General features: G+C 42.9%; 2 protein-coding genes across 3 annotated transcripts in view; one reads left to right on the top strand and one right to left on the bottom strand.

The window, feature by feature from the left end:
* LOC306997544 (uncharacterized protein) overlaps window positions 1-27,013 on the bottom strand; it is a gene marked incomplete at both ends in the record, with an annotated part of 351,005 nt that overhangs the window by 138,033 nt on the left and 185,959 nt on the right. The window lies entirely within an intron of this gene.
* LOC306997722 (NACHT, LRR and PYD domains-containing protein 3-like) overlaps window positions 1-27,013 on the top strand; it is a 42,523-nt gene that overhangs the window by 12,778 nt on the left and 2,732 nt on the right. The window contains exons 7-9 of one of the 2 annotated variants that reach the window (XM_079611140.1): window positions 5,462-5,533; window positions 8,348-8,521; window positions 17,995-20,151. In XM_079611140.1, coding sequence (XP_079467266.1) covers window positions 5,462-5,533; window positions 8,348-8,521; window positions 17,995-18,034 — 286 coding nt within the window. In that variant the 3' untranslated portion in view covers window positions 18,035-20,151. Of the gene's footprint in view, window positions 1-5,461; window positions 5,534-8,347; window positions 8,522-17,994; window positions 20,152-27,013 lie in introns of those variants that run through there. The other variant, XM_079611139.1, reaches the window with a different exon arrangement.

The raw sequence follows: 27,013 nt of genomic DNA, 5'->3' as shown, positions 1-27,013 counted from the left end.
GGGAATTTTAATTGTGAAAGACCCAGGGAATAGCACTCTTAAAGACCGCAAGCTTATAACACCTGGGATACTGGGAATGAATGTAATTGGGGAATGTTATCAGGTCCTTTTTAAACAGCATGGCTCACAGCTCTTCCACTCCCCTCCTGTGAAATCGGCGGCACCGGCAGCCCGACGCGCATTGAGACACTGTGAACAGATCCAGGCCATTGAAAATGCACCGAAGCCGTTCAAAGTGAAAGTCCATGGGAAAGGGGCTGTCTGTCTGGAGGCAGGAGCCCTAACCATGGTCCTGGTTACATGCCCCCAGCTTGAGTCTGCAGCATTTTTGCTGGAGCCCTTGGGCTTTGACGAGGAGCAATTGCCTGAAGGCCTACTGGTGTCCCCTACCCTGGTGCCAGCGAGTAAGGGTTTGGTATATGCACCTGTAGTGAATGTTGGTAACGCAAAGGTATGGTTGCCCCCACGCCACCCTATTGGCACTGTACAAGTTGTAGCTGCGGCTGCGACAGGAACTGCTGCCTCCATATCCGTCGACCCTTCTTGGGAACAGTGTCAAGCTTATGTCTCAACACAGGAGATAGTCAAGTGCTGCAGTCCCCCCGAGTTTACGGTGCCAGACTTCCCGGGGTTGACCCAGCAACAAGCTGCTGAGGCCAGGGCCCTCCTTGTCCAGTATAGTGACATCTTTTCCCAAGGGGAGGGAGACCTAGGATGCACGTCTTTAATCAGCCATGAGATTCCCCTGTTGGACAATGCTCCTGTCCGGCAGCCGTACCGTAGAATTCCACCCTCCCAGTATGAAACAGTCAAGGCACACATCCAACAGCTCATGGATAGTAAAGTCATCAGAGAAAGTAGCAGTCCATATTCTTCCCCGATAGTCTTGGTGACCAAGAAGGATGGTAGTTTGCGCCTCTGTGTAGATTACCGGCAGTTAAATGCAAAAACCCGTCGTGACGCATATCCCCTTCCTCGTATAGAAGAATCGTTGGATGCACTTTCAGGAGCGAGATGGTTTTCCACCTTAGATCTCGCAAGTGGATACAATCAGGTTCCAATGGTGGAGCAGGATAAATCAAAGACTGCCTTCTGCACACCTTTCGGCCTGTTTGAGTTCAATAGAATGGCCTTTGGACTGTGTAATGCCCCTGGAACGTTCCAGCGTTTGATGGAGCGTATGTTCGGCGACTGCAGATATCAGTCTGTTTTACTTTACCTGGACGATGTGATTGTCTTTTCCACTACTGTTCAGCAGCATCTGGAAAGGCTGGGAGAGGTGTTTTCCCGCCTGCAAAAACAGGGACTAAAAGTAAAATTGTCAAAATGCCAGTTCTTCCAGCACCAGGTCAGTTACTTGGGGCATGTGGTCTCTGCTGACGGAGTTGCCACGGATCCCGCCAAGATAGAGGTGGTCAAGGAGTGGAGACGCCCTGGACACCTGGCCGAATTACGATCCTTCCTCGGGTTCGCAAGCTATTATCGGCGCTTTGTGGAGGGATTTTCAAAGTTGGCAGCCCCGCTTCATCAGCTGGTAGGTAGACTCAGCGGACCTCGAAGGAAGGGAAAGACCCCCCCAGTTCCCCTGGCATCGGCCTGGGACGAAGGATGTGAGCGAGCATTCTTGTCTCTGAAGGAACGACTTACCTCGGCTCCAGTGCTGGCTTATGCCGACTTTAAGAAGCCATTCATCTTGGAGGTAGATGCCAGTCACGGAGGCCTTGGTGCAATCCTCTCCCAAGAACAGGAAGGGAAAGTACGTCCAGTCGCGTTTGCCAGTCGGGGACTCAGAGCTGCTGAAAGAAATATGGAGAATTATAGCTCCATGAAGCTGGAACTACTTGCGGTAAAGTGGGCAGTAACGGAGAAGTTCCGCGAATATTTGCTGGGGAACCATTTCTCAATACTCACTGATAATAATCCCCTGAGCCATCTGCTTACGGCAAAGCTGGGCGCAACCGAGCAGCGGTGGGCTTCTCAGCTGGCGTCATTCAATTTTACGCTCAAATATCGGCCAGGCAAGAGCAATCAGAATGCGGATGCTCTTTCTCGTCAGTATCTGGAACGATTCACATTCGGGACGGAGGTCCCCGCATTGGGTGCAATGACCAGCCTTGGTCCGATGCCTGCCGTAGATGGCCAATGCGGGGAGGTGGTGGCCTTACCCGGGCGTTCATCTCAGGATCTCAGCTCGCTTCAGGAAGCTGACCCAGTCATTGGTCCCTTGAAGAAGTACTATCAGGAAGGGCGACGGCCAGGTGCAAGGGAGCGTGAAGCCTTACCCAAATCCAGCAGAGCCCTGCTCCGACACTGGGACCGCCTAATCGACGAAGGAGGAGTTCTTTATCGCCTGATTTATGTACCAGGGGGAGGGCCGGAGACTCTCCAGCTGTTACTGCCCCAGTGCCTGCAAACAGAAGTCCTACGGAGTGTCCATGACGAGCAAGGACACCAAGGCACGGAAAGAACACTCCAACTACTACGGAGCCGATGTTTTTGGCCCAGTATGACTAAAGATGCTGAACAGTGGTGTCAGCAGTGCCAGCGATGCGTTGTGGGGAAGGCTGTTCAGCCCAAAGTCCGTACATATTGGAGCACGATGCAAGCCACTCGACCAAATGAAATCTTAGCTCTTGACTTTACTCTGCTGGAGCCGGCCAGTGATGGACGAGAGAATGTCCTGATCCTTACAGATATATTCACAAAGTACTCGCAGGCTGTCCCTACTAAAGACCAAAAAGCACACACTGTTGCCAAGGCCTTGGTGCAAGAATGGTTCCATAGGTTTGGTCCCCCAGCTCGTATACATTCCGACCGGGGACGAAACTTTGAGAGCCTCCTGATCCAGCAACTGTGTCAGATGTATGGTATACAAAAGAGCCGCACCACTCCGTACCACCCTCAAGGGAATGCCCAGTGTGAGCGGTTCAACCGTACACTCCACGACTTGCTGCGTACCCTACCCGAGGCCGAGAAGCGTCGTTGGCCACATCATCTGCCTCAGCTCACCTTTGCCTATAATGGTACCCCCCACCAGACCACAGGCCATACCCCATATTATCTGATGTTTGGCCATCATCCAAGACTGCCAGTTGATTTCTTGCTTGGTGCCAGGGAGGCTGTCCCAGACACCAACAGCCTAGAAGAATGGGTTGAAAAGCACCAGCAAAGCGTCAGGATGACTCATGAACACGTCAGACAGAGAGCAGAAGAACTGGCCCTCAGGCGGAACCAGAGCCATAATGATCAGGTGAACGATGCTGGTTTCCAAGAAGGGGATTTGATCTATCTGCGGAACCACCCATCTGGGAGAAATAAAATCCAGGACTATTGGAACTCTGTGGTCTATCGAGTTGTACGCTGCCCTTCTGGAGCAGGAGCAGTCTACACTGTGATCCCTGCAGATGCGGGTGGACCTGTTCGACAGGTGCATCGTTCTGAGATGCGTGCCGTTCCTGCGGGATTGAGGCTTGGGGCAGGTGGGTTCCCTGGTCCAGCTCGGGAAGAGGAGACCCCCAAAGACCCTCGGGAGGATGAGGATGCCCGAGACGTGATCGTATGGTATGGTGCTGAACAAGAGCCCCACGCTGCACCTGCTTCAACCAGCACCTTAGCGTTGGAGGAAATTGACATTGAAGATACAGCTGAGGTGCCTGAGGACAATACTGTGGCCATGCGCCGTTCAGCGAGGTCTACGGCAGGACGGCATTCCAATCCTTACCATCTACCCCGGTCGACTAGTGGCATAAATTATGATCCATCAGGAATGGAGGGTGAAGATTCCCAGGCATGAGATTTCATCGTCGGGCCGCCGATTCATTTGGGGGGGGTGGATTGTAGCCTGTGGGTTTAAGGCATTCGATGTTGCTCTCTCTCATTTCCCTCTGTCACCGCTTCTGATCGCTTTTCACTCCTTCTCGTTAGCTAATGTGGGTGGGAGTGGTTGGAAATTGAGAGCAGGCAGGTATATAGGCACCTGGGGTCCTCATGCCGGTAGCGAAACACTGTAGCTAGCTGCTAACGCGTTGGAGTGCAGCAGTGTTCCGGGGTGCTGTTTGTAGTTCAGGTATGTCCAACTTATTCATGTTGTATGTCAATAATTATTCTTTTGGTGCAGTGCACTAAGCGAGATCTTATCTTTATGGGTTAAGGTGTTGCAGAGTGTTTGCCAATGGCGCTATTGATTGTATGTGTGCACGCTTCCGAAACAACATGTTTGGAATGCCTAAACTGATGAACACAGAGAAGGTACGCTGTTATTATTAGCTGGGCATTAGCGCATCCCTCCTGCTTATGATGTTGGTTGTAATGGGGCTCCGTTGTTATGCTCGGCAGCGTTCCGTGAGATTATGAAGCGGCGAAACACTGTCTACTCACCCAATCGCTAGACTGCAGACAGGTATGTTATTGCTACAATTATTATGTGTTTGGTAAGACGTGTTATACAGTTATGTGCTTCATGGTCTTTGCTGAAAGGGGTAATGGCGGAGGACTTGTCTCTCAGTAATTTTATCAGGGTGTGTGCGTGTGTTGAGCAATTATATGTAAATGTATTTACTGATTATGAATTTTAGGTGCATAGAACACTCAACTGGGTCTTTTGTTTGTTTTTTATAGAGGCTGCAGCAATCCGATTGTCGGCTGCTGTTCTCTTGAATGTTTAAAAGTGTTTAAACGTGTATGAATGTGCAGGTGCTGCTTTTCTTAGACATGTTTTTGGTTTGTTTCTTTTTTTTCTTTTTCTTTCTTTTCCCGCTAACCGGTGGGGTGTAAGAGATTTGTGTTAGTGAACCAATTGTGACCACCGGCTAGCGGTTTCTTCTTTTTTTTTGTTGTTTGTTTCTCCCTCTTCCCGAATAATAGTCTTGGAGTGTGTCGGGCCCATCGAATAGACTAGCTTATCGGGTTCTAGCCTGGTTCCCTTAGTATTTCACCCATTTGGAATGAGTTGTGCAGTGTAGTGCTGTGATGTGTGCATCAAAGAGCATGATTGCCGTGGTTATGTGGACTGAGTCTGTAGTGTTTGTTCTACCATAAAAGTGGTGTGCTTTAGCTCACGTGTGGCGTTAACCTAGGCCCGGTCTAGCTGGTAATCTGGTGGCCCACCCTCCTATGACTTATCCCTATGTCAAATTGTTTATGTGTTATTTATTGACAATCCAAAGCGACTCAATTTTAGTAAAAAAGATAAAATAAAGATATATATTTTTTACTTTGCTAAGCCAAGCCTGTGCGTGTTTTCTTCTGTACAGAGTCCCCTTGCTCTTAACGGTCTTATTCAAGGGGTGGCGTAGTTAGCACTGCCATAGCCCTACGGGGGGGGCTACACATGTCCTTTATAAAGCAGTGTTTAATTAAAAAAACATATTTGAGGGTATTTAGGAAGGGTTAATGTATTATTTACTTGTGATATTTATTATTATTAGCATTAATAATTAACTTGTGTTTTGTTTTCGATTAGTGTCCCACAAAACACTGCAGATGAAGTTCTCCAGAAGCTGATGCCTGTGGTTACAGCAACTAGACACGCTCGGTAAGTTACACTGAGAACAAGCATCACTGTTAAAACATTACATTTCTTAAACATTATAAATAAATGGTTTAACAAAAACTATGAGTGTCACACTTCAGCTTTTAAACCCTCCACCTATCTGACCGGATGTGTGATCTACTTAACCGTAATATTCATTTATAATGTATGCATTTAAACACTTATATTTAGACTTTTTTCATATTAATTTTAATTTAAATGTTAATACATTTATTTAAAAACAGATGTATTCAATGTTTCATTTGATCAGTTTTATATAATCTTTCTCCCTCAGACAGAGACATAATCTCTTAGAATAACAGTAATTTACTGATATGGGTCAATGACGTGGCGTGTCAACTCTGGTGTCCCAAGCATATTCATAATATTAAACATGTATACATTTTTAAATGCACTTCATTAAGTAACTCTCCCCCCCCCCCCCCCCCCCTCTCTTTATTTACTCATGTGAGAATTCATTATAAGTAATTAATCTTTAAGACCCTTGGGCATAATTGAATTGATGTTTTCAATGATTCCTACAAATATAATGATAATACTAAGCTTATTTACATTTTTATGAAAGAAAGACTTTAGTCCCCAAATTGTGATTTCTCTCATGTCATTCCTGGATAACAGACATCAATGACCATTTTGGACCATAATGCATTGTGGTATGTCATGTGACATAATATTGTATCAAAAAGAAGACCCTGAAGGAGCGCTAGAACATGTGCAAAGGTCAGGAAGTGTCTCTTAAAATATTGATATTTTGACATTTCGGTCACTGGTGCACTTTGTAGCAATATCATGTGTCCTTTTGGACAACACTAATAAAACATTTATAATGCTTTTATATTTAAAAACTATCTATTTGATCTAAAAGATTACCTTGCGTCATGATAGCTAAGTTGTAGTTTTCCATAGGTGGTTAAAGGATTAGATCACTTTAAAAATAACTTTTGCTGATAGTTTACTCACCCCGATGTCATCCAAGATGTCCATGTCTTTCTTTCTTCAGTCGAAAAGAAATGAAGGTTTTTGATGAACACATTTCTCCATATAATGGACGTCAATGGGCCCCAAACGGGTCAAGGTCCAGATGACGGTCCAGGTCCAGTGCCGCTTCGACGGGCTTTAAACGACACCAGACGATGAATACGAGTCTTATCTAGCGAAACGTTCGTCATTTCACAAATAAATAAAATATTGAAGTTTTATAAGCACAAACGCTCGCCTTGCTCTGTTCTGTGATGCGTGTTCGTGACGTCATGTAATACGCAATTATGTACATAACGAACGTGCATCACAGAACAGAGCAAGGCGAGCATTGATATGTAGCTGCCCTCTCTCTCGCTCTCTCTCTCTCTCGCTCTCTGCCACACACACACACACACACACACACACACAAAGACACACACAGACAGACAGTCACACACACTCACACAGACAGACAGTCACACACTCACTCACTCACAAGGAAAATTAATATTGAGCAGTTAATTAATATTACAATATTAATATGTAGCTTCTCGCTCTCTCTCTCTCGCTCGCTCGCTCTCTCTCTCGCTCGCTTTCTGACACACACACACACATAAACAAACAAACAAACAAACAAAAGGGCTGGGCGATATGAACCAAAAACCATATCTCAATATATTTAGGCTGAATATCAATATATATCCCGTTTAAGGACAAGCGGCTGTGTTACTATTAGGGCTACTGTCTCTTTAAGACCTGCACGTGACGCATCTAATATGTACGCATATGACAAGCAGATTTCTCTCTATTTTCACTCACTCACTCACTCACTCACTCACTGACTCACTCACTGACTCACTGACTCACTCTCTCACTGACTCACTCTCTCACTCACTGACTCACTCACTCACTGACTCACTCACTGACTCACTCACTGACTCTCTCACTCACTCACTGACTCACTCACTGACTCACCCACTCACTCACTCACTCACTGACTCACTCTCTCACTCACTCACTCACTCACTCACTCACTCACTCACTCACTCACTGACTCACTCACTGACTCACTCACTGACTCACTCACTGACTCACTCACTCACTGACTCACTCACTCACTGACTCACTCACTCACTGACTCACTCACTGACTCACTCACTCACTGACTCACTCACTGACTCACTCACTCACTGACTCACTCACTGACTCACTCACTGACTCACTCACTGACTCACTCACTGACTCACTCACTGACTCACTCACTGACTCACTCACTGACTCACTCACTGACTCACTCACTCACTGACTCACTCACTGACTCACTCACTGACTCCCTCACTAACTGACTCACTCACTGACTCACTCACTCACTGACTCACTCACTGACTCACTCACTCACTGACTCACTCACTCACTGACTCACTCACTCACTGACTCACACACTCACTGACTCACTTCCTGACTCACTCACTCACTGACTGACTCACTCACTGACTCACTCACTGACTCACTCACTGCCTCACTCACTGACTCACTCACTGACTCAGTGAGTCAGTGAGTGAGTCAGTGAGTGAGTTTACAAATACATTAAGCACACACGCACACTCAATCACACACGTTGGGTTTCCATGTTGTATGGGGACTTTCCATAGATATGATTTTTATACTGTATAAACTGTATATTTAATCCTAACTATTGTAATTTAGTTAAAACATAAGTTAAAACATGAACTAATGAGTATTTGTATATATTTCATATTGACAGCATTATGTTATTTAGTAAGTGTAATGTTTATCTCTGGATATGGGCTTAATGTGTGTCATTGTTCTCTACAGGTTGGATGAGTGTGGTGTCACAGAGGAAGGTTGTGCTGCTCTGGCTTCAGCTCTGAGATCAAACCCCTCACACCTGAGAGAACTGGATCTGTCACACAATAATCTAGGAGACCCAGGAGTGAAGCTGATCTCTGCTGTACTGGAGAATCCTCACTGTAAACTGGAGACACTGGGGTAAGATCATCTCCACCATAAAGACTCGGAGTGAATAAGGATTAATATGTAGATAGTGTACACAATATATCTTTGGCGTAAGCCCCATCCGGCGGTTCAGAGACAGATTAACATTTACGTCATTATAAATATTAGTTTATAGTTAATGAATAGTATATAAGCTGTAGTTAATATATTAAGAGACTATATACAAATAGTGAGTTCTTCATTCATTGTCACTGTAATTAACAGTGTTATTGTCTAATTGGCTCTTATGTAAAGAGTTAGATAATGCTGTGTTAACAACGTATTAACACACACACACTCCTCTAATTAGCTCTTATGTAGGGCTGCAGCATCGATTCTTTTAGTAATCGAGTATTCTGCTGATTATTCCATCGATTAATCGAGTAATCGGTTAAAAAAATGTGGTATAAAAATAGATCCAAGTGAACAACAGCCTTTAAAATGACTTAAAATACAAATAGGTAACACTTTACAATATGGTTCATTAGTGTGAATAGCTAACACACTTAATAAATAGATAAATACTAGTGATGCTCCGATTGATCGGTCGCCGATCATGATCGGCCGATATTGGCTAAAAATAGCTTGATCGGCGAACCCCAAAAGCGCCGATCAAAAAAGCCGATCACGTGACGTAATTTACTCGCGCAACTTTTTTTTCCCACCTGCATGCGCGGCGCACGGTCACACAACAGCAGACCGGAGCTTGCCAGTGGCAACATGAGTTCTCCTCCTCCCGTCTGGAAGTTTTTTTAAAGTGTCCGACAAAAATTTGCCATTTGTAATGTATGTCGTGCTGAAATCCCTCGAGGTGGAGGCCACCAACGGCATTTTAACACCACTAACATGATTAGGCAAGTTCGAACGAATTTTCATCTGAGGTCTTACATTTAATTAAGTTAGGTCTAAAAAAAGGTTTTACCTTTTTCATTTCCAGAAACGCTGGGCGCAGAAAGTCATTACAAAGTAGCAAAAAAGTAGTCGTAGCATACAAAGCGGAGCTCTAGAGAGCAGGGATCTCCAACACACGGCGCTCGCGAGCTGCCAGTAGCTCGTGGCCTGACTGGAGGGAGCTCGCCAAGGGGCCGTTCACATAGGCTATCACGTCTTTTGCGCGCTCAAGTTCGTTATTTCAAATGTAGGCGTGCGCCAAGCGCGCTCATTATAAAAGCGATGCGGCCGTTTTTTCCACGCGCAGCGAGATGAAAAAATATCAACTTCAGAATTCTGCAAAAGCTACTAAAACTTCTTTGTCGTTGTGGAGAGCACAGTGCATGGTTGCATAGCAACGAAAGACGCCTGGGGAAAATCGGACCGAATTTTACTATTAATAATAAAAGATAAGCTAATGTGCATTGTACATGTCAGTAATGTATCTTTTTTATATATATATATATATATATATATATATATATATATATAAATGATTTAAAGGCTGAAATATGAGGTTTATCTTTTTATAAAACCTTTTTTGTCAAAACTTTATTTGCACTTGTACATGTTAGTAGATAACATGTTGCAAGACACTCTTTTAAAATCTAACCATAATTTATGTTATTATTTTAATGCTTATGTAAACTGTTGTAAAGTTTTTCTTGATCGAAGCAGAGACCAGTGAGACAGTTGGGATCGCGTTCAGAAGTTGTTATTTATTGAACACGGCTGCGGGTTCCAAAATCAGTCTAGACCTAACGGTCTTCCAACATCAGTCTAACTCTAAACAGTATACATTGAAGTTATATACCTTCTAAGGGGGAGGAGTCTTCTTACCCAGCAAAAACCGGTATGGCAGGTTCTCTAGATTGCTCTAGAGAAACCGAGCCAATCAGCTATTGTATTGCTAATCCAATCATCCTGACTTGATTGCTCAAACCTTAACATTATCATAGAGACAAAGGCACCGCTGTACCTTGAGCAAATGGCTCTGAAAGTAATTTGCAGAACAAAAGGTGAGAGAATTCAATGATTTGACTCATTTACAAGTCTGGCCGGTATCTACTGCTGGAAACTCAATAATCTTCAGTTAAACCTAAAATGAAATAGATTCTTAAAATTTGTTATCCTTCAGTCCCCCGTTTGAGAGTTCTTAAAAACTCTCACATAATATACAAATTTAAACACTTAAAAGTTCATTCTTGTAACTGGTGTAAGTTACAGGCACATAGCAAGTTCATTCTTGTAACTTGAGTAAGTTACAGGCACGTAGCTTCGGATCTGTGTAGTTCTTCTGTAATTGCATGCGGACACAGAAACAAACATGCAATTAGGGTTCGTGAACCTTTCAGTCATCTGGTGGACTGAAGGTTCCATTGATGACATACGGAACGTATGTGAGTCTCTGCGTTGTGTATTTTTTTCTTTGTGATAGTTGGCTCAGCAGTGGGTCGAGTCGTTTTCTGGAAGTTTTGTGGCTTCATATGCAGGTGAGGAGGTCAGTGCATATGAGTCTCGGGACAGTCATCCAGTGGTATCTGCACAGAGGAAGAAAGAAAACAAAAGAGAAAACGGCAACAGAGCAGTATTCGTTGTAAAGACTGGTTGTATCCTCTGTTCCATCTGAGTCTGCTATTTTTTTTTTTTTCCTTCTTTCCCTAATTCTCAATTCATGAGACACCTAATAACCCGTGAGGTAAGGATGGACTAAGGGAGGGGAAGGGCCTAAGAGGGAATCTTCACCCTGGGTTGGCCCCCGAACGCCTGTTGCGTTCAGTTCTTCCCAGGGCACCTCACTTGTCAGTGTGTCCTATCCTGTCCCTGTAGAAGGGGTAAACAACCACGAGTCCAATGACGACGGGAGGGGTTGCTTCAAAGTAGCAAACAAATGGAGTAAAAGCTGTATAACATTGTTAACTTGTCTTAAGTTATGCTTGTTTTTTCTACATTCTTTTCCAAAATGTCCGTGCTTCCCACAGTAAGAACAACTGGATTCTCTAGGACTTTTGCGTTTCTTTGGCTTCTCTGAGTTGACCTTAACAGTAACTGCTGCAATTCTTACTCTCTCTCTGACATCAGAGTCTCTTTCCCAAGTGACTAAACTGTCCAGGTTGTCTTCCAGGGTTCTACTGGACCATGTTAATTCTAAGTAAGGCAATGCATTTCTGTGTTCTGGCAAAAGACAATGAAACCATGTGCGAACCAAAGGGCCATTATCACCTAACACCTTCTCTGGCGTGTCTGCAATTCCACTGTACACTGCAGCTGTCTGACAGAATCGTTCTGTGTACTCACAAACAGTTTCACCCTTCTTCTGTACACAACTAGTGAGCTTTGACCAATCCACTTTTGGTCCAACAATGTCCGTTAACACTCTCAGAACTTCCTCTCTCAATTCATCTTTACTGGCCTGTTGCAGTTCAGAATTGTTTACAACATTTTCAAAATTATTGAATTCTGACTCAGTCAAGATCTGTGATATTAGCTGGGTGACTTCAGCTAGAGTCATATCATAGAGCCTCATCTTTTTGGACAACTCTCTCCTAAACTCAGAAAAATTTCTTTGCACTGATGGCAAACTTTCAGCAATTCTCTCAATATCTTTAGGACCTAAAGATGTTTTGACTGCTTTTGGTGGCAATATGGGGGTTGCAAATGAAACTGTATCAACACCTTTTCCCTGAGGCTTTTGTCTAGCTACGCACACTTCAACTGCATTTACATCTGCATTGACATTGTCCTCTATTCTATCAAAAGACTGTAACTCAGGATAGCTTTCATCTGACTGTTGGTCTTCTGAGACACATTTGGTTGAGGCCTTGTTACCGCCCACCTTGTCTGTGAGACAGGACATTCGAGTGTGCAATTGTTTGTTCTGTTCATTTAACTTATCAATACAACGAGCCTGTTCTTGTACAATGGATAAGCTAAACTCTCTGTGACATAAGATAATACCTTTCACATTTTTCTTCCTGATACATGCACCCAACACTTTCTTGCAATCTTCAATTGACCATACTTTGTCTGCATCAATGCCAAATTTCTTTGTTAAATTCAATCTGACTGGCTCAGTCACGATGGAGTCCATGTGCTCTGATAACAAAGACTTGAATTCACTATCTGTCCATAAAGGGGTAGTCAGTCTAGTACTTTTCCTAAACATTGTGAATTTATATGTTACCACACAAACAAACACTAAACTTCTCTCTACTGTCTTACAAACAGAGGGTACAATCTTATTAGCACATGACGCTAATCTTCTCTAGCTTACAAAGGACAGGCCTTCTCTAGCAAGAGGATACACAGAAATCTTAACATGTATCTGTTAAAATCTCCCTGCCTAGCAGAGGATAAACCAAACTATCAGCACATAATGCTAACCTTCTCTGTGAAACAAAGGATAAACAAAATAAACTAGCAATTTATGCTAATCTTCCCTGCCTGAACAGAGGATACCAAAATGAATCGTCTCTAGCAGACGTAGAGGGTAACAAAATATTAGCACGTAATGCTATTCTTCCCTGCCTGAAAACAGAGGATAACTTTCATCTCTAAAAGACAAACTTTAGAGGATAAACTTAGTTAACCAAACCCTGCAGCTGTCTGTTAACTCTTCTCTGAACGGCGCAGAGGAAAACAAATTTGTACTGGTCTTGTAGGTTCTTTGAATGGAGTGAAACTCACCAAATCTTTCGTTTGTAGAGAAAGATTCCGTCTGGAAAAATTCAGTCTTTAAGATCTTTTTGGAGCTTGAAGTTTCAAGATTCAGTCTGGAACTCAGTCAGGCTTTGAGATCTTTTTTGAGCTTGAATTTTTCAATCTGGAGGAAGCTGGAAAGATTCAGTCTGGCAATCTTTGTCAGATCTTTTGTTGAGCTTGAAGTTTCAAGATTCAGATCTTGGAGCTTGTAGTTCTTTGAGTTTCCTTTTTCTCCATCCGGGTCACAGGGCACCATCTGTTGTAAAGTTTTTCTTGATCGAAGCAGAGACCAGTGAGACAGTTGGGATCGCGTTCAGAAGTTGTTATTTATTGAACACGGCTGCGGGTTCGTCCAAAATCAGTCTAGACCTAACGGTCTTCCAACATCAGTCTAACTCTAAACAGTATACATTGAAGTTTTATACCTTCTAAGGGGGAGGAGTCTTCTTACCCAGCAAAAACCGGTATGGCAGGTTCTCTAGATTGCTCTAGAGAAACCGAGCCAATCAGCTATTGTATTGCTAATCCAATCATCCTGACTTGATTGCTCAAACCTTAACATTATCATAGAGACAAAGGCACCGCTGTACCTTGAGCAAATGGCTCTGAAAGTAATTTGCAGAACAAAAGGTGAGAGAATTCAATGATTTGACTCATTTACAAGTCTGGCCGGAATCTACTGCTGGAAACTCAATAATCATCAGTTAAACCTAAAATGAAATAGATTCTTAAAATTTGTTATCCTTCAAAACAAAAAGTGCATGTTGATGCTAATTTTATTTGTTATTTGCTGGTTAATGCGTCGTGTAGGTCTTAAATTTCAATCTTTATGATCTTAAAATGTCTTAAAACGGTCTTAAATCCTTCATGAATTTTTGTCTGATAAACAACCTTCTGGTTTTGGGGTGTTTTTCATAATTGGTTGTTCCAGAAAAAAATTGTTCTTGCCACCTCATAGTTACCGGTAGTTTCATTTCTACAAATGGTGCAAACTCTTAGATTATAGATAAAAGATTCCCATTCCTCTGCCATTCTGTGATCGGCAGTGATCGGCAATCGGCAGATCATGATTTTGGTGATCGGTAATCGGTGATCGGCCCCAAAAATGCTGATCGGAGCATCTCTAATAAATACAGTGGGTCACTCTAGAGTTAACCGTCTCTGGCGTTGTGAATAGCTAACACATGTTTAGCCGCTAGTGCAGCTGTACTATCATCTTCTCCGAGTAAGAAGGACATTCACTCAGTGTCACTCAGTTCAGAGAATGATGGGATCAAGGTTTCAAATCTGGGCAGAAAAGTTTCTCTTATATTTAGAGCAGAAAGTGTTCCTCTATGTGCTGTAGAACACACACACACACACACACACACACACACACACACACACACACACACACACACTCCTTTGCTCTCTCTCTCTGTCAACTCTCTCTCTCACACACACACACATACCTCTGTGCTCTCTCTCTGTCAACTCTCTCTCTCTCACACACACACACACACACACACTCCTTTGCTCTCTCTCTCTGTCAACTCTCTCTCTCTCACACACACACACACACACACACACCTCTGTGCTCTCTCTCTGTCAACTCTCTCTCTCTCTCTCTCTCACACACACACACACACACACACACACACACACACACACACACACACACACACACTCCTTTGCTCTCTCTCTGTCAACTCTCTCTCACACACACACACACACCTCTGCGCTCTCTCTCTGTCAACTCTCTCTCACACACACACACACACACACACACACACACACACACACACACACACACACACACACACACACACTCCTCTACTCTCTCTCTCTGTCAACTCTCTCTCACACACACACACACTCCTCTACTCTCTCTCTCTGTCAACTCTCTCTCTCACACACACTCCTCTGCTCTCTCTCTCTGTCAACTCTCTCACACACACACACACACACTCCTCTACTCTCTCTCTCTGTCAACTTTCTCTCTCACACACACACACTCCTCTACTCTCTCTCTCTGTCAACTCTCTCTCTCACACACACTCCTCTACTCTCTCTCTCTGTCAACTCTCTCACACACACACACTCCTCTACTCTCTCACTCTGTCAACTCTCACACACACACACACACACACACACTCCTCTACTCTCTCTCTCTGTCAACTCTCTCTCTTACACACACACACACACACACACACACACACACCTCTGCGCTCTCTCTCTGTCAACTCTCTCTCTCACACACACACACACACTCCTCTACTCTCTCTCTCTGTCAACTCTCTCTCTCACACACACACACTCCTCTACTCTCTCTCTCTGTCAACTCTCTCACACACACACACACTCCTCTACTCTCTCTCTCTGTCAACTTTCTCTCTCTCACACACACACTCCTCTACTCTCTCTCTCTGTCAACTCTCTCACACACACACACTCCTCTACTCTTTCTCTCTGTCAACTCTCTCACACACACACTCCTCTACTCTCTCTCTCTGTCAACTCTCTCTCACACACACACTCCTCTACTCTCTCTCTCTGTCAACTCTCTCTCTCTCTCACACACACACACACACTCCTCTACTCTCTCTCTCTGTCAACTCTCTCACACACACACACTCCTCTACTCTCTCTCTCTGTCAACTCTCTCTCACACACACACTCCTCTACTCTCTCTCTCTGTCAACTCTCTCTCACACACACTCCTCTACTCAAGATTCAAGATTCAAATAGCTTTATTGGCATGGTGAAAGAAGTCTTTACATTGCCAAAGCATTCATAACACTTAACAATATATAAAATAAAAATAAATAAAAATAAAAATTACATCAAAATAAACATAGCAATAAAATCTTCATATATTTATATCAGTGTCTGTAGGTGTATAGTTTGTAGCTCTGTCCTGCTGGAGGCTCTTTTGTGACTCACTCACTGGCCACTGGATCATAATATGCGCAATATATCGGGAGACATGGTTTTTAACACTTAATGAAGTTTTGTTTAGTAGAAAGCCTTTCTTTAAAGCGAATTTCGTTTTGTACAAATTGTATCTTAATTTTAATAAATGTTTCATCAACCAATTGCATGTATTTAATAAATAAAAAGCAAATATAGCAGACAATATAATAACCGTGACATGGAGGCGCCGGCGCGCCGCGTTCACTTGCATTGCATTGTGAACTAGAGCACATCTCATCGTAAATGAATGAAACTATGCCTGCCTCATGCATTAGCATTAAATATCTTTGCTACATCCTCTCTAGGCGGGTGCGGCTTTGAAATTTGGTCAAAAAACGTTGGTGCGGATGATGAGTTTTGTTATGCGGTTGCGGATGAAATAATACCCCATCTGCGTATCTCTATCGATAACAACATTGAACACTACACAAATATGAATTTAAAAAAATATATTTAAGCGATTAATTCCCCATAGTGACAGGAGGTGCCGGATCCAATAAAAAAGGTTCCGGATCCAACGTCGGAGGTGACGGAACATGTTCCGGCTCAAATTAAAACTTCGTGAAGAAAGGTAGCTAGAACCGATGGATCTCGTTGCGAAACAAAATGTTACATCGCCTATATGGGCACAGTTCGGGTTTAAACCTGATGGCAAAGGAAAACCAGAAAATCTTGATGAGCCTGTGTGCAGAATATGCGGAAAAACGGTATTTGTTACAAATGCCAACTCCACCAATCTCCGTAACCATCTGAAGATTAACCACCCCGCGGCCTACGCGGCCCTGGGATTAAGCACTGCTTCTGCTGCCGCTCAACCATCCACATCTGGCCAGAGGCAGTTGAATATGGCCGAGGCATTTTCCAAGGCGACGAAATATAAAAAAGACAGCGACAAATGGAGAGTACTAACAGATAGTGTGACTCGATATTTGGTATTAGGAATGGTACCCTTCCGGACAGTGGAAAAAAGTTCATTTAAAGAAATGTTGAATACTTTCGACAAACAATACGAGTTGCCTGGGAGAAAGTACTTCTCACAAACAGCTGTTCCGGCCTTGTATAATAAGGTAAAGGATGACGTGCAAAGAGAACTCCAGGAAATCAGTAATTTTGCGCTGACAACAGATATGTGGTCAAGCGTGAATATGACCCCATACATGAGCCTGACCGTTCACTACCTCGCAAAAGACTGGTCACTGAAATCCAAGTGTTTGGAAACAAGCTACACGCCTGAAAGCCACACAGCGGAACACTTGTCCGAATGCCTGCAGTTAGGGTTGCACGACTGGGGTCTGGAGGAAAAGAAGCTGTCGTGTATCACTACCGATAATGGAGCGAACATTGTTGCTGCAGTAAGGCAATTAGGATGGCCGTGGCTAAATTGTTTTGGACATAATTTGCATCTGGCTGTTACCAACGGTGTAAACAGTGACGCTGCCCGAACCGGCCGAGCTCTAGGTCTATGTCGGTCCCTAGTGAGCGCTTTTTCTCAGAGCTGGAAGAAAAAGAAAGAGCTGATAAAGGCACAAACAGAACTTCAAATCCCACAGCACAGCCTTATTCTGCTAAGAATTGTTTTAGCTGATAGTTAACTCTATTTTATACTGTTCAATTAATATGCATGCTAAATTAACAGTATGCTGATATGGGTCTTGCAGATAAGGTTGTAATATAGACTAGACTGTTTACTCATTAGATTTTCATTATAATAATTATTCTATTAGTTTTAAATTTAGTTTATTCGATTAGTTTTAAATTTAATTTAGTATTAGTTTTTTATTAGTAAATCAATAAAGGCAGCCATATAGGCTATAGCATGGTACTCGTTTTATTTTATTTCTATTACGTCCTCTTCCAATAATCAACTATATTTTATTTCACAGGATTGTCCGACACGCTGGGGAACAAAACAGAAAATGGTAGAGAGAATTTTGGAACAAGAGCAAGCGATCGCACGCGTCCTGGTCTCAGATAGAAAGCACCAGCATCTGATTCTTAAATGGCAAGATAAAGATGTTTTAACATCGCTTCAAGAATCTCTAAAACCTGTCGCTGACTTCACCGACATTCTCTCTGGGGAACGTTATGTAACAGTTTCTTCAGTAAAGCCTGTCCTGCAACTGTTGACATGCGATCTTTTAAAACCAAACCCCAATGAAACGGATCTGACACAAAATATAAAACGCAAAATGTCCAGCGTACTGGAGGACAAATACAGTGCCCCAGCCATTCAGGAGCTTTTGGCAAAGTCATCTTTCCTTGACCCAAGATACAGAGGCAATGGGGGGGATGGATTGGAGGAGACAAGAGATGCACTCCGTGGGGAAATTGTATCAGCTGACGAGGGAGACGGAGGCGGAGTTAGTGGTGCTTCGGAGGCTGCTACTGCTGGAGATGATTCGGGAGAGGTCTGTGCACCACCCCCTACCAAGAAGATAAATCTTGGAGATCTCCTTAATAAACGGAGGTCTGAAATCTCTGCCCCTATACCGATCAGAGCGCGCGCTGACACGGAGTTAACCCGCTATCTCCAAGAAGAACCAATTGACTCTACGGCTAATCCACTAGCATGGTGGAGAGACAATGAAACACGCTATCCGCTCTTAGCTAAATTGGCACGCAAATACATGTGTATTTGTGCTACAAGCACAGCATCAGAGCGAGTTTTTAGCACTGCGGGTAACATAGCTACCCCTGTCAGATCGTCATTAAAACCAAGTAAATTGAACATGTTGGTATTCCTGTCACGGAACTTGGAAGACGGAAAAAGAGTAGAAATTTAAAATGTGAATGCACTTTTTTGGTTTCCTGTATTTAGTTAGTTTAAGGTATTATCACAACAATCGTTGTTCAACTTTTTTTTCCTTTGATAAAGGTATGTAGATTTTATCATTTGTAATTTAGGGCTAGGCTACTCATTCATTTTTATGCAGCTCTTATAGCATTTAAGTAGCCTACTTTTTTTTAAAAAGGATTTGTTTACTGTGTGTGATTTATTTAAAACAAAGCATGTTCGTTGCAATTTATAGAGCGTACAGTAATAGAGTGGTTTTTTATTCCAAACATCTCCATTCTGGATGGCTAGTTCTTGATGGTAAGTTTTGTTTAGTGTGTTCCAATGTTTCCAGAAGTGGTTGGATTCTAAGGATTCTTCAATTTCCCTGAGTTGACTTTTTGTGTTTTGTTCTTTTTTCTTTCTTAAAGTATTCCTATATTGTTTAAGTTTTTCATGATAGAGATGACGGATGTTCTCATTGTCAGCATCTCTGTGTTTCTGGTTAGATAAGATTCTTAATTCTTTCCTAAGTTTTTTACAGTCGCTGTCAAACCATTTCTCAGTGGCATGTGGTCTTTTTGGTTTTCTTTTTGTGGTTTTCAAGTTGGATAATGTTGCTGATACCTCAAATATTCTGTTCAGCTTGTCTACTGCTAGGTTTGTATCTTCACTATTGTGTGGGAAAGGAGTGGCAAGGAATTGATCTAATAGCGCTTGAATTTTAGGTTGTCTAATTGTAATTAGATATGTATCTTTACTGTTTTGTTTCCATCTATACATGTTTCTAAGTGAGCGGAGCTGGGTTTGTTTAGATGCTTCTTGGTTGGGCATTGCTCTGTTTAAGTAGAGGGTTATTTTACTGTGGTTACCCTATATGCTCACTGAATATAAACCCAACAGATCACTCAGATCATTAGGATCACATCAACTAGAAATACCAAGGGTTCACTCAAAGCAAGGAGAGTCCGCTTTTAGCTATTATGCCAGCCGCAGCTGAACCAGCTTCCAGAAGAGATCAGGTGTGCTCCTACTGTAGCCACATTCAAATCCAGACTCAAAACACTTCTGTTTAGCTTTGCATTTACTGAATGAGCACTGTGCCACTGTGCGTCCGACTGTTTGCACTGTATTTTATTTAATTTTTTATTCTAAACTGTTTTAATTATTCTCATTTATTTTGATTATTTTAATTTCTTCTATGTAAAGCACTTTGAATTACCATTGTGTATGAAATGTGCTATATAAATAAACTTGCCTTGCCTTGCCTTGCCTTGGTCTGATAGTGGGTTTAGTGGGCTGACTGTGAACGCTCTGAGGGAGTTTGGGCTAAGGTCTGTCAGAAAATAGTCGACTGTACTGTTACCGAAGGGTGAGCTGTAGGTGTATCTACCATAGGAATCTCCTCGAAGCCTGCCGTTGACTAGGAACAGACCTAGTGTGCGACACAGATGAAGAAGATGTGTTCCGCTTTTGTTTGTTGTTTTATCAAAGTTGTGTCTCTGTGCTTGTATAGGTGTGGGGAGGACATCTCCTCCAGGCAGGTGTTTGTCCCCCTGAGAGTCAAGTGTGTCCAGTTCTTCACCTGTTCTGGCATTCAGGTCTCCACAGAGCAGCACGCTTCCCTGTGACTGGAAGTAATTAATGTCTACTTCAAGAATTGAGAAACTGTCTTCATTAAAATAGGGAGACTCTGCTGGAGGAATATAGGTGGCACACAGGAAGATGTTTTTCTCTGTTGCGGTGACTGTCTTATTAATTTCTAACCATGTGTAGAATTGTCCTGTTTTAACTACTTTGATGGTATGGGCAAGATTTGATCTGTACCAAATAAGCATGCCTCCTGAGTCTCTTCCTTGTGTCACTCCAGGCAGTTTAATTGATGGGATGATGAGTTCTCTGTGGCCTTTGGGGCAGCCGGTGGGTCCGTCTCCTCTGCTCCATGTCTCCTGCAGGATGATGATATCTGAATTTTTTATTTCTGAGTTGAAATCTTGGTTTCTGCTTTTAAGGCCAAAGGCAGATGATCTCAGGCCTTGAATATTCCAACATGTTATAATAAATGCTTTGTTGTCCATGGGGTCTTTGTTTTGGTGATAAGTTTTGACCTATGACAGTAGGTGTGAGCAGATGAGGTTGAGCATCTGACGGATGTCTCTTAGCTCTGTTGATGTGGCTTGCACTGGTGCTGTTGTTGATGTTCTGCTCACTATCTGAGCGTAGCTGTGTCTGCACGGGGCCTGCGGGGTATGAGGAGGGCAGGGGGTCGGCAGGAGTGGCTTTGGCCTTGCTTGATGTGCTGGACGTGAGGGTGTGAAGGCTGGTAGGAGATGCTCAGGTGCTTGCTGGGATGGTCTCAGCATGTGAGAGTGCTGTTGTCTTGTTGGAAGTCTTCTGGATGTTCTCTCTGGGGGTACACTGTGCTTTCTTACAGGTCTGGGTGGAGGTTTTTGGACTCTGTGCAGGGTGGGAAATTAGCACCCGCCACCGGCCGAGGGCGGGTACTTTTTCAAAGTGGCGGGTCACTTTGCCGTGTATACCAGCCACAGGGACTGGTGGATTATAATAATGCTGCGTTCGCACCAAAAGCGCGCGTAAACGCGCCTTTACATTGACTTAACATTGAATGTATTAAGTAGTAACCAATAAACACATGCTGCGAGTGATTTCATTGTACGGATTGGACAGCCTTTGTCAAAGAATGCGGTTGCTAAGTAACAATAATACACTTTTGTCGAGTAACTCTTTTGATTGGTTTTCAGCGCTGTGTGTCACGGCGCTGAAGAGACCGATATACTGTATAATTTATACACATAGCTAAGCTGAGAATAAAAAAAAAGTGTATATATATAGCTGAGCTGGTGCAGAAGAAAGGGAAATTATTTTTTTTAATCTGGCGACATATCCCTGGTGTTAGGAGGCCCGCAGCGGAGTCAGCAGTTATAAATGAACAGCTACAAACTGAGGGCGAAGTAAAGAAAACGAAAAGGTAACGTTACTTTTCTAACAAGTGGCGCATTGATGACCAAGGGAAACGTTATCCTATCTTCCCGACGACCAGTCTATGCACTGCACTTAGGTTCGTCTGAAATGGGAAAGTGTCGGTTTAATCGGCTGTGGCCACAAATGCCAGAATTCAATAATTTAAACCCCAAATCAGAGCTTTTCTGTTAAAAGAACATGTTTTCTACACGGTCTTTTGAATAGTATCTGGCAATGCGCGCGCGCGCTCTCTACACCGCTGAAGCGCGGATGATCTGAAAACACAGACAAGCTGGCGATCTTTATTTGAGATTTTCTACTTAAATTAAAGTGTCATTCAGTCGGTCTGTGTTCTGTCACGAGCCGCTTGCGCTGTTTGTGCGACTAAATCTGCGATCAAAATGCAGGCTGATATCCAGCAGTGTTTTTAATGTTGATCATATATGAGCAATAATGCAATGTTTCCCGAATATCCACACGATTTCAAATGTGATATTGATTGTATACAACAGTAAAAATAAAAGGGTAACATTAAGTGATGTACTGCATTTAAAACAGTATAGTCCGGCTTATTGCTCTATTTTGCAACGAAATCTGTGGCTTTGAACGAACCGTGAGATTCAATGAATTAATGACTCGATGACCGCCACCTACTGGCTATTTTAATATAATATTTTTATTAATATTAAACGTTTTTTAACATTGCATATTTATTGAACATTGTTTTATTTAAAGCATTATTTATTTTTAAAAGGTATTATAAAGGTTAAAAATTAAATGGAAAAATGTATTAAAGGGGGCAAATATTGTCCCTTAATGGAAAAGGTGTGACTGCAGTCTAAGTGGAAGAGAGGGGGTACCAGGGGGTACAGCACTCAAAAAAATTGGAGAACCACGGAACTTAGGAAAAGGGATATGTAGAATTGCACAAGTGCTAAAGAGTGCAATGTAAATAATTTCTCATAAGCTTAATTGAATGGCCTAGAGACAATAATTATGACATTTTTCTGTCTAAAGACTACATATAAAATAGCTACCTAAAGTAACTGCAGTTTACTAAAAGTAATGACTAAAAGTTTGCATTCATAACATAAGCATTTTCATCTGAAGACGAAGACTAAGACTGAATCAAAAATGGTTGCCAAAATGAACACTGGCCTACACACACCAAGCGCACTACAAAACGCTGTTGCGAATGTAATAAATATAACTGATCATTTAAATAAAATGTTATATTTAGTTCAACTAGCCTACATAATTATTTTCCGGGGTTTAAAATTTATACAGATTTGATATTTTCCCCTCATACTTATGTTGGAATGGGTACGAAGTTGGCATTGAATTTCATTTGAAAAGGTCTTAAAAAGCCTTGAATTTAAGCTGGAGGATCCTGGGGGTACCCTGAAATAAATAAAAAACGTATTGAAGCAATTTCTTTCTTGCAATTTGAATTCCAGAAAAAGTGGCTGGTAAAAAATATAAGTGGCTGGTAAAATTGGGCATCCACCAGCCACTGTGGCTGGTGGACAAAAAAGTTAATTTCCCACCCTGACTCTGTGGCTCTTGGGGGTGCTGTTGTGGTTCTGACTCAGGGCCACATCTTTTAGGGTCCTGGCGAAGACAGGAACAGCTGTCTTGTACAGATGGACTTGGTCATAGAGGCATGTGGGGTCCAGGGTGGGGTGGTTTGCACATTGGGTTTAAGTGCACAGGAGCGGGAGAGGTGGGCATTCACCCGCTGGATAGTGTCAGGGTGGAAGTCTTTTCGGGGCAGCAGTGTGGAGATGGTAATTTTAGCATTTGGAAAGGTGGTTGAGGCCTTTTCAATCACTGTTTGTAGTGATGTAGCCACCCTCTCCTGTTGGGCTCTCAGATCGTTGGTGCCGGTCAGTGTTGGGTGTAACGCGTTACAAAGTAACGCGTTACTGTAATAATATTACTTTTTTCAGTAACTAGTAGTGTAAGGCATTACTCGTCTGAAAATGGTAATATTATTACAGTTTTCCCGAGCTAGTTACTTGCGTTACATTTGCCAGTAGCACCATCGCACACAAGGCACAGAGAACAGAAGGGAAGGGGGGGAGGAGGGCGTGAATGGAACACAGTGATTGGTCTGGGTTTGGCACGAGGTATCATTTACCATCACCGATTGGTCGACACCCGTGAGCCAGCCGCAGAGCGGCACCCTCAAAGACAGATGGGGAAAAATGGTAGCGTCAACAACGGCAAGCTCTTTTCAGAGGAAGGTTCCCAGCAACAGAAAGCTAGTTTCGACGGGTGGAGATTCAGTAATTATTTTGAATATGTTCAACGGAAGGAAAATAACTTGACGGTGAAGTGCACACTCTGCCCGGGGAGAAAGCTGCTCTCCACCGCTTTGTAACTCTACCTCCGACAGCACGGACACATCAAGCTCGTTGCGAAGCGACAGAGGCTGCGTTTACACTAGGCATTAATATGCGACCTGTATCTGGATGTTGTCTACATACACATTGAAAAGACGAGTGTAAACGCGCTTCTGATCGGAATGTTATCCGATCAGCGTGTCCAGTTTCGGAGGTAGTCGAGGACGCATTCTGATCTGATCTCAGTGTAATGTAAACGCAATCCAGCCATCGTGTCTGCATTCACAGGTGGACGTCATATAATTCCCCCCCAGTCTCCCCACATGGCTGTCAGAGAATAATGGCCAGACGCATTTCAGTTTATTTAGACTTACATGATACTGTGTATGTCATTTTTCATTTTAATTGTGCAACATTATCTAAACGAGGCGATCGCCTGTACAATCACAGCTGTGAGGCATGATATCTTAATGAAGAGCGTTCGCTGCTTTGCCAGAGGAATAATAGGAAAACACTTTTTATTTTTATTTATTTTAAATGTTGAATGTTTTTATTGTTTCAGCATGTTTATTAATCTCCCATTTCTGTTAATATAGTCATTACATGCTATAACCTTAAACCCCGATGATCGATGATGTGACTTATATGGTTATTTTTGTAGGCCTATGATCAACTCTGCACAAGTACAGTTGTTTGTAGTTATTTGTGCTAGACAGTGCCAGTCTGTTGTTGGCGTAATAAAGACCCAAAGAACACTCCTCCTTTGTATGTTCTCCCTCCATCTGATGCATCTCAGGCAATTATAGAGTAATTAAGAAAAAAAAATGTAACTAGTAATATAACTAGTAATATAACTAGTTACTTTCTCCAGGGAGTAATAAAGTAAAGTAAGGCATTACTATTTTTGAGAGTAATATGTAATATGTAATATATTACTTTTTTGAGTAACTAGCCCCAACACTGGTGCCGGTGTGGATTATTACATGGCTTGGGGATCCCAGTTTGTCAATACTTAGCCATTTGAGTGCGCTCTGAGTGTTCGGACACCAGAGTTTGGCCACTCTGTGTTTGGGAAAAAGCTTCTTTTCATCGATAAATTTCCCGTTTGAATCTATTAAAAGAGCGACTTCCGGTCGTAGTGTTCCTTCGGTCGGTGTGGAGGGCTCGTCTGAGTGTGAGGCTGGTTGTGGGGTGAGGGAAGGGTCTGATGGGAGAGGAGGGTTCTGGCTGTGCTGGATCTCTGTTGTTTGGGAGCTGTGATCAGGGTGAGGCGAGTCCTGCTCCCCCGGTTCCTCTGATGAACTGAACTCGCTGTGCTGTGCTCCTCTGTTCTGCCTCAGTTCACTTATTTCTATTCTCATTGCTGTTAGTTGTGCCTTGTGTAACTCAATCTGTTGTAAGAACTGTGTTTCCAGTGTCTCCAGCTGAGCCCTGAACCCCTCTCTCTCCTGCTGGAGCTCCGTCACCTCGGTCCGCAGTGTAGACAGCTCTCTCCTGAGGCTGTCCTTTTCTCTGTGCTTGGCTGTGGGGCTGTTGCTGGTTTGGTCTGTTGTCTGAAATGTTTGCAGAGAGAAGATCATCTCCTTAAGCTGGACCATTTATCCCTCTAGCTCTGTGAATCTCTCCCTCATGTCAGTGCAATAGCAGTGTGGATGGGGGTCTTTGGTCTGTTCTGTGCTCGAAAGGCCTCTGTGTTCTGTCTGATCCTCGTCTGTGTGGAAGGTGTGGGAGACTGACTCCTCGGGAGTGATACGTTGGTCGCTGGTAGTGGTCTCTTTCTGTGCTCTGTCTTTGATGCAGAGGAAGTCTTGTTCGAAGAGGCCATTGATGCTTTTTACCACCACTATACCCGTTGTTTTGTAGATATTTACGTTGGTGGTTGTTGTGTCTTCCTCGTTTTTTATTTTTAGCTGGAAACCCCCGCAGATGCCTTTTCTTTCAGCAGAGGGGTAGTGTGCAATGATAGCCTTGTGCCATGCATAGGGCTTGTTGGTATAGAATATCAGGTTACTTATGCTGCCATCTTTATGTAGGTCTGCAAAAAGTGTTTCTGTGATGTCTGTCAGTCTTTTGTTTTTGTAGACTTTCCGTGCCGATTCATTTGTGACATCTTTAGGATAGTGCAGTGGGATGGCCTCCACATATAGAGGTTGTTTAGGCCTGGCGCTGATGCTGGAGTGTTCAGAACTCTTCTGGGGGCGGGGCCAGGATGATGCACTGGCCATAGTCAATTTAGAAGGTAAACAATCAACTGAAATAACTGTCAGTTTAGAATGTAAACAATCAACTGAAATAACTGTCAGTTTAGAATGTAAACAATCAACTGAAATAACTGTGTTTATAATGTAAACAATCAACTGAAATAACTGTCAGTTTTTTGTTTATTTTCTCTCCGTGACAATATAAGGGGGATAAAAATGAATAAAAAAGCCAAAAAAGCAGGCAAAAAATATGACTTTCACTGATTTTGTGAGAGGAAAAAATATTTCTTTAAAGTTCAAGTTTTCAGTTCTGTCCAAAATGTCTCTTTGTGCTGTTCTTCTACACAAAAACTCAGAGAGATATGAAATGGCACTGTCTGTTCAAAATGTCTTTACCTCTCTTTTTTCTTGTAAGTTTTCTTCTTAGTTGTTATGTTGTTTATGTTGCTTGATGTTATCCTTTTCATTATGATTATCCTCTTCTGTAGAGGGTAATCCTGTGATCTTCTCTTGAACTTTCCCCCGATTCAGGTGTGACAAAAATAAAATAAATAAATAAAAACTGTCCCAATTCAACAAAAACTTTGTCTAGACGTTGTTT

Source organism: Phoxinus phoxinus (genome assembly GCF_949152265.1).
Source record: "Phoxinus phoxinus genome assembly, chromosome: 4".
NCBI classification, from domain to species: domain Eukaryota; kingdom Metazoa; phylum Chordata; class Actinopteri; order Cypriniformes; family Leuciscidae; genus Phoxinus; species Phoxinus phoxinus.
This window is presented reverse-complemented; position numbering and strand designations above follow the sequence as displayed.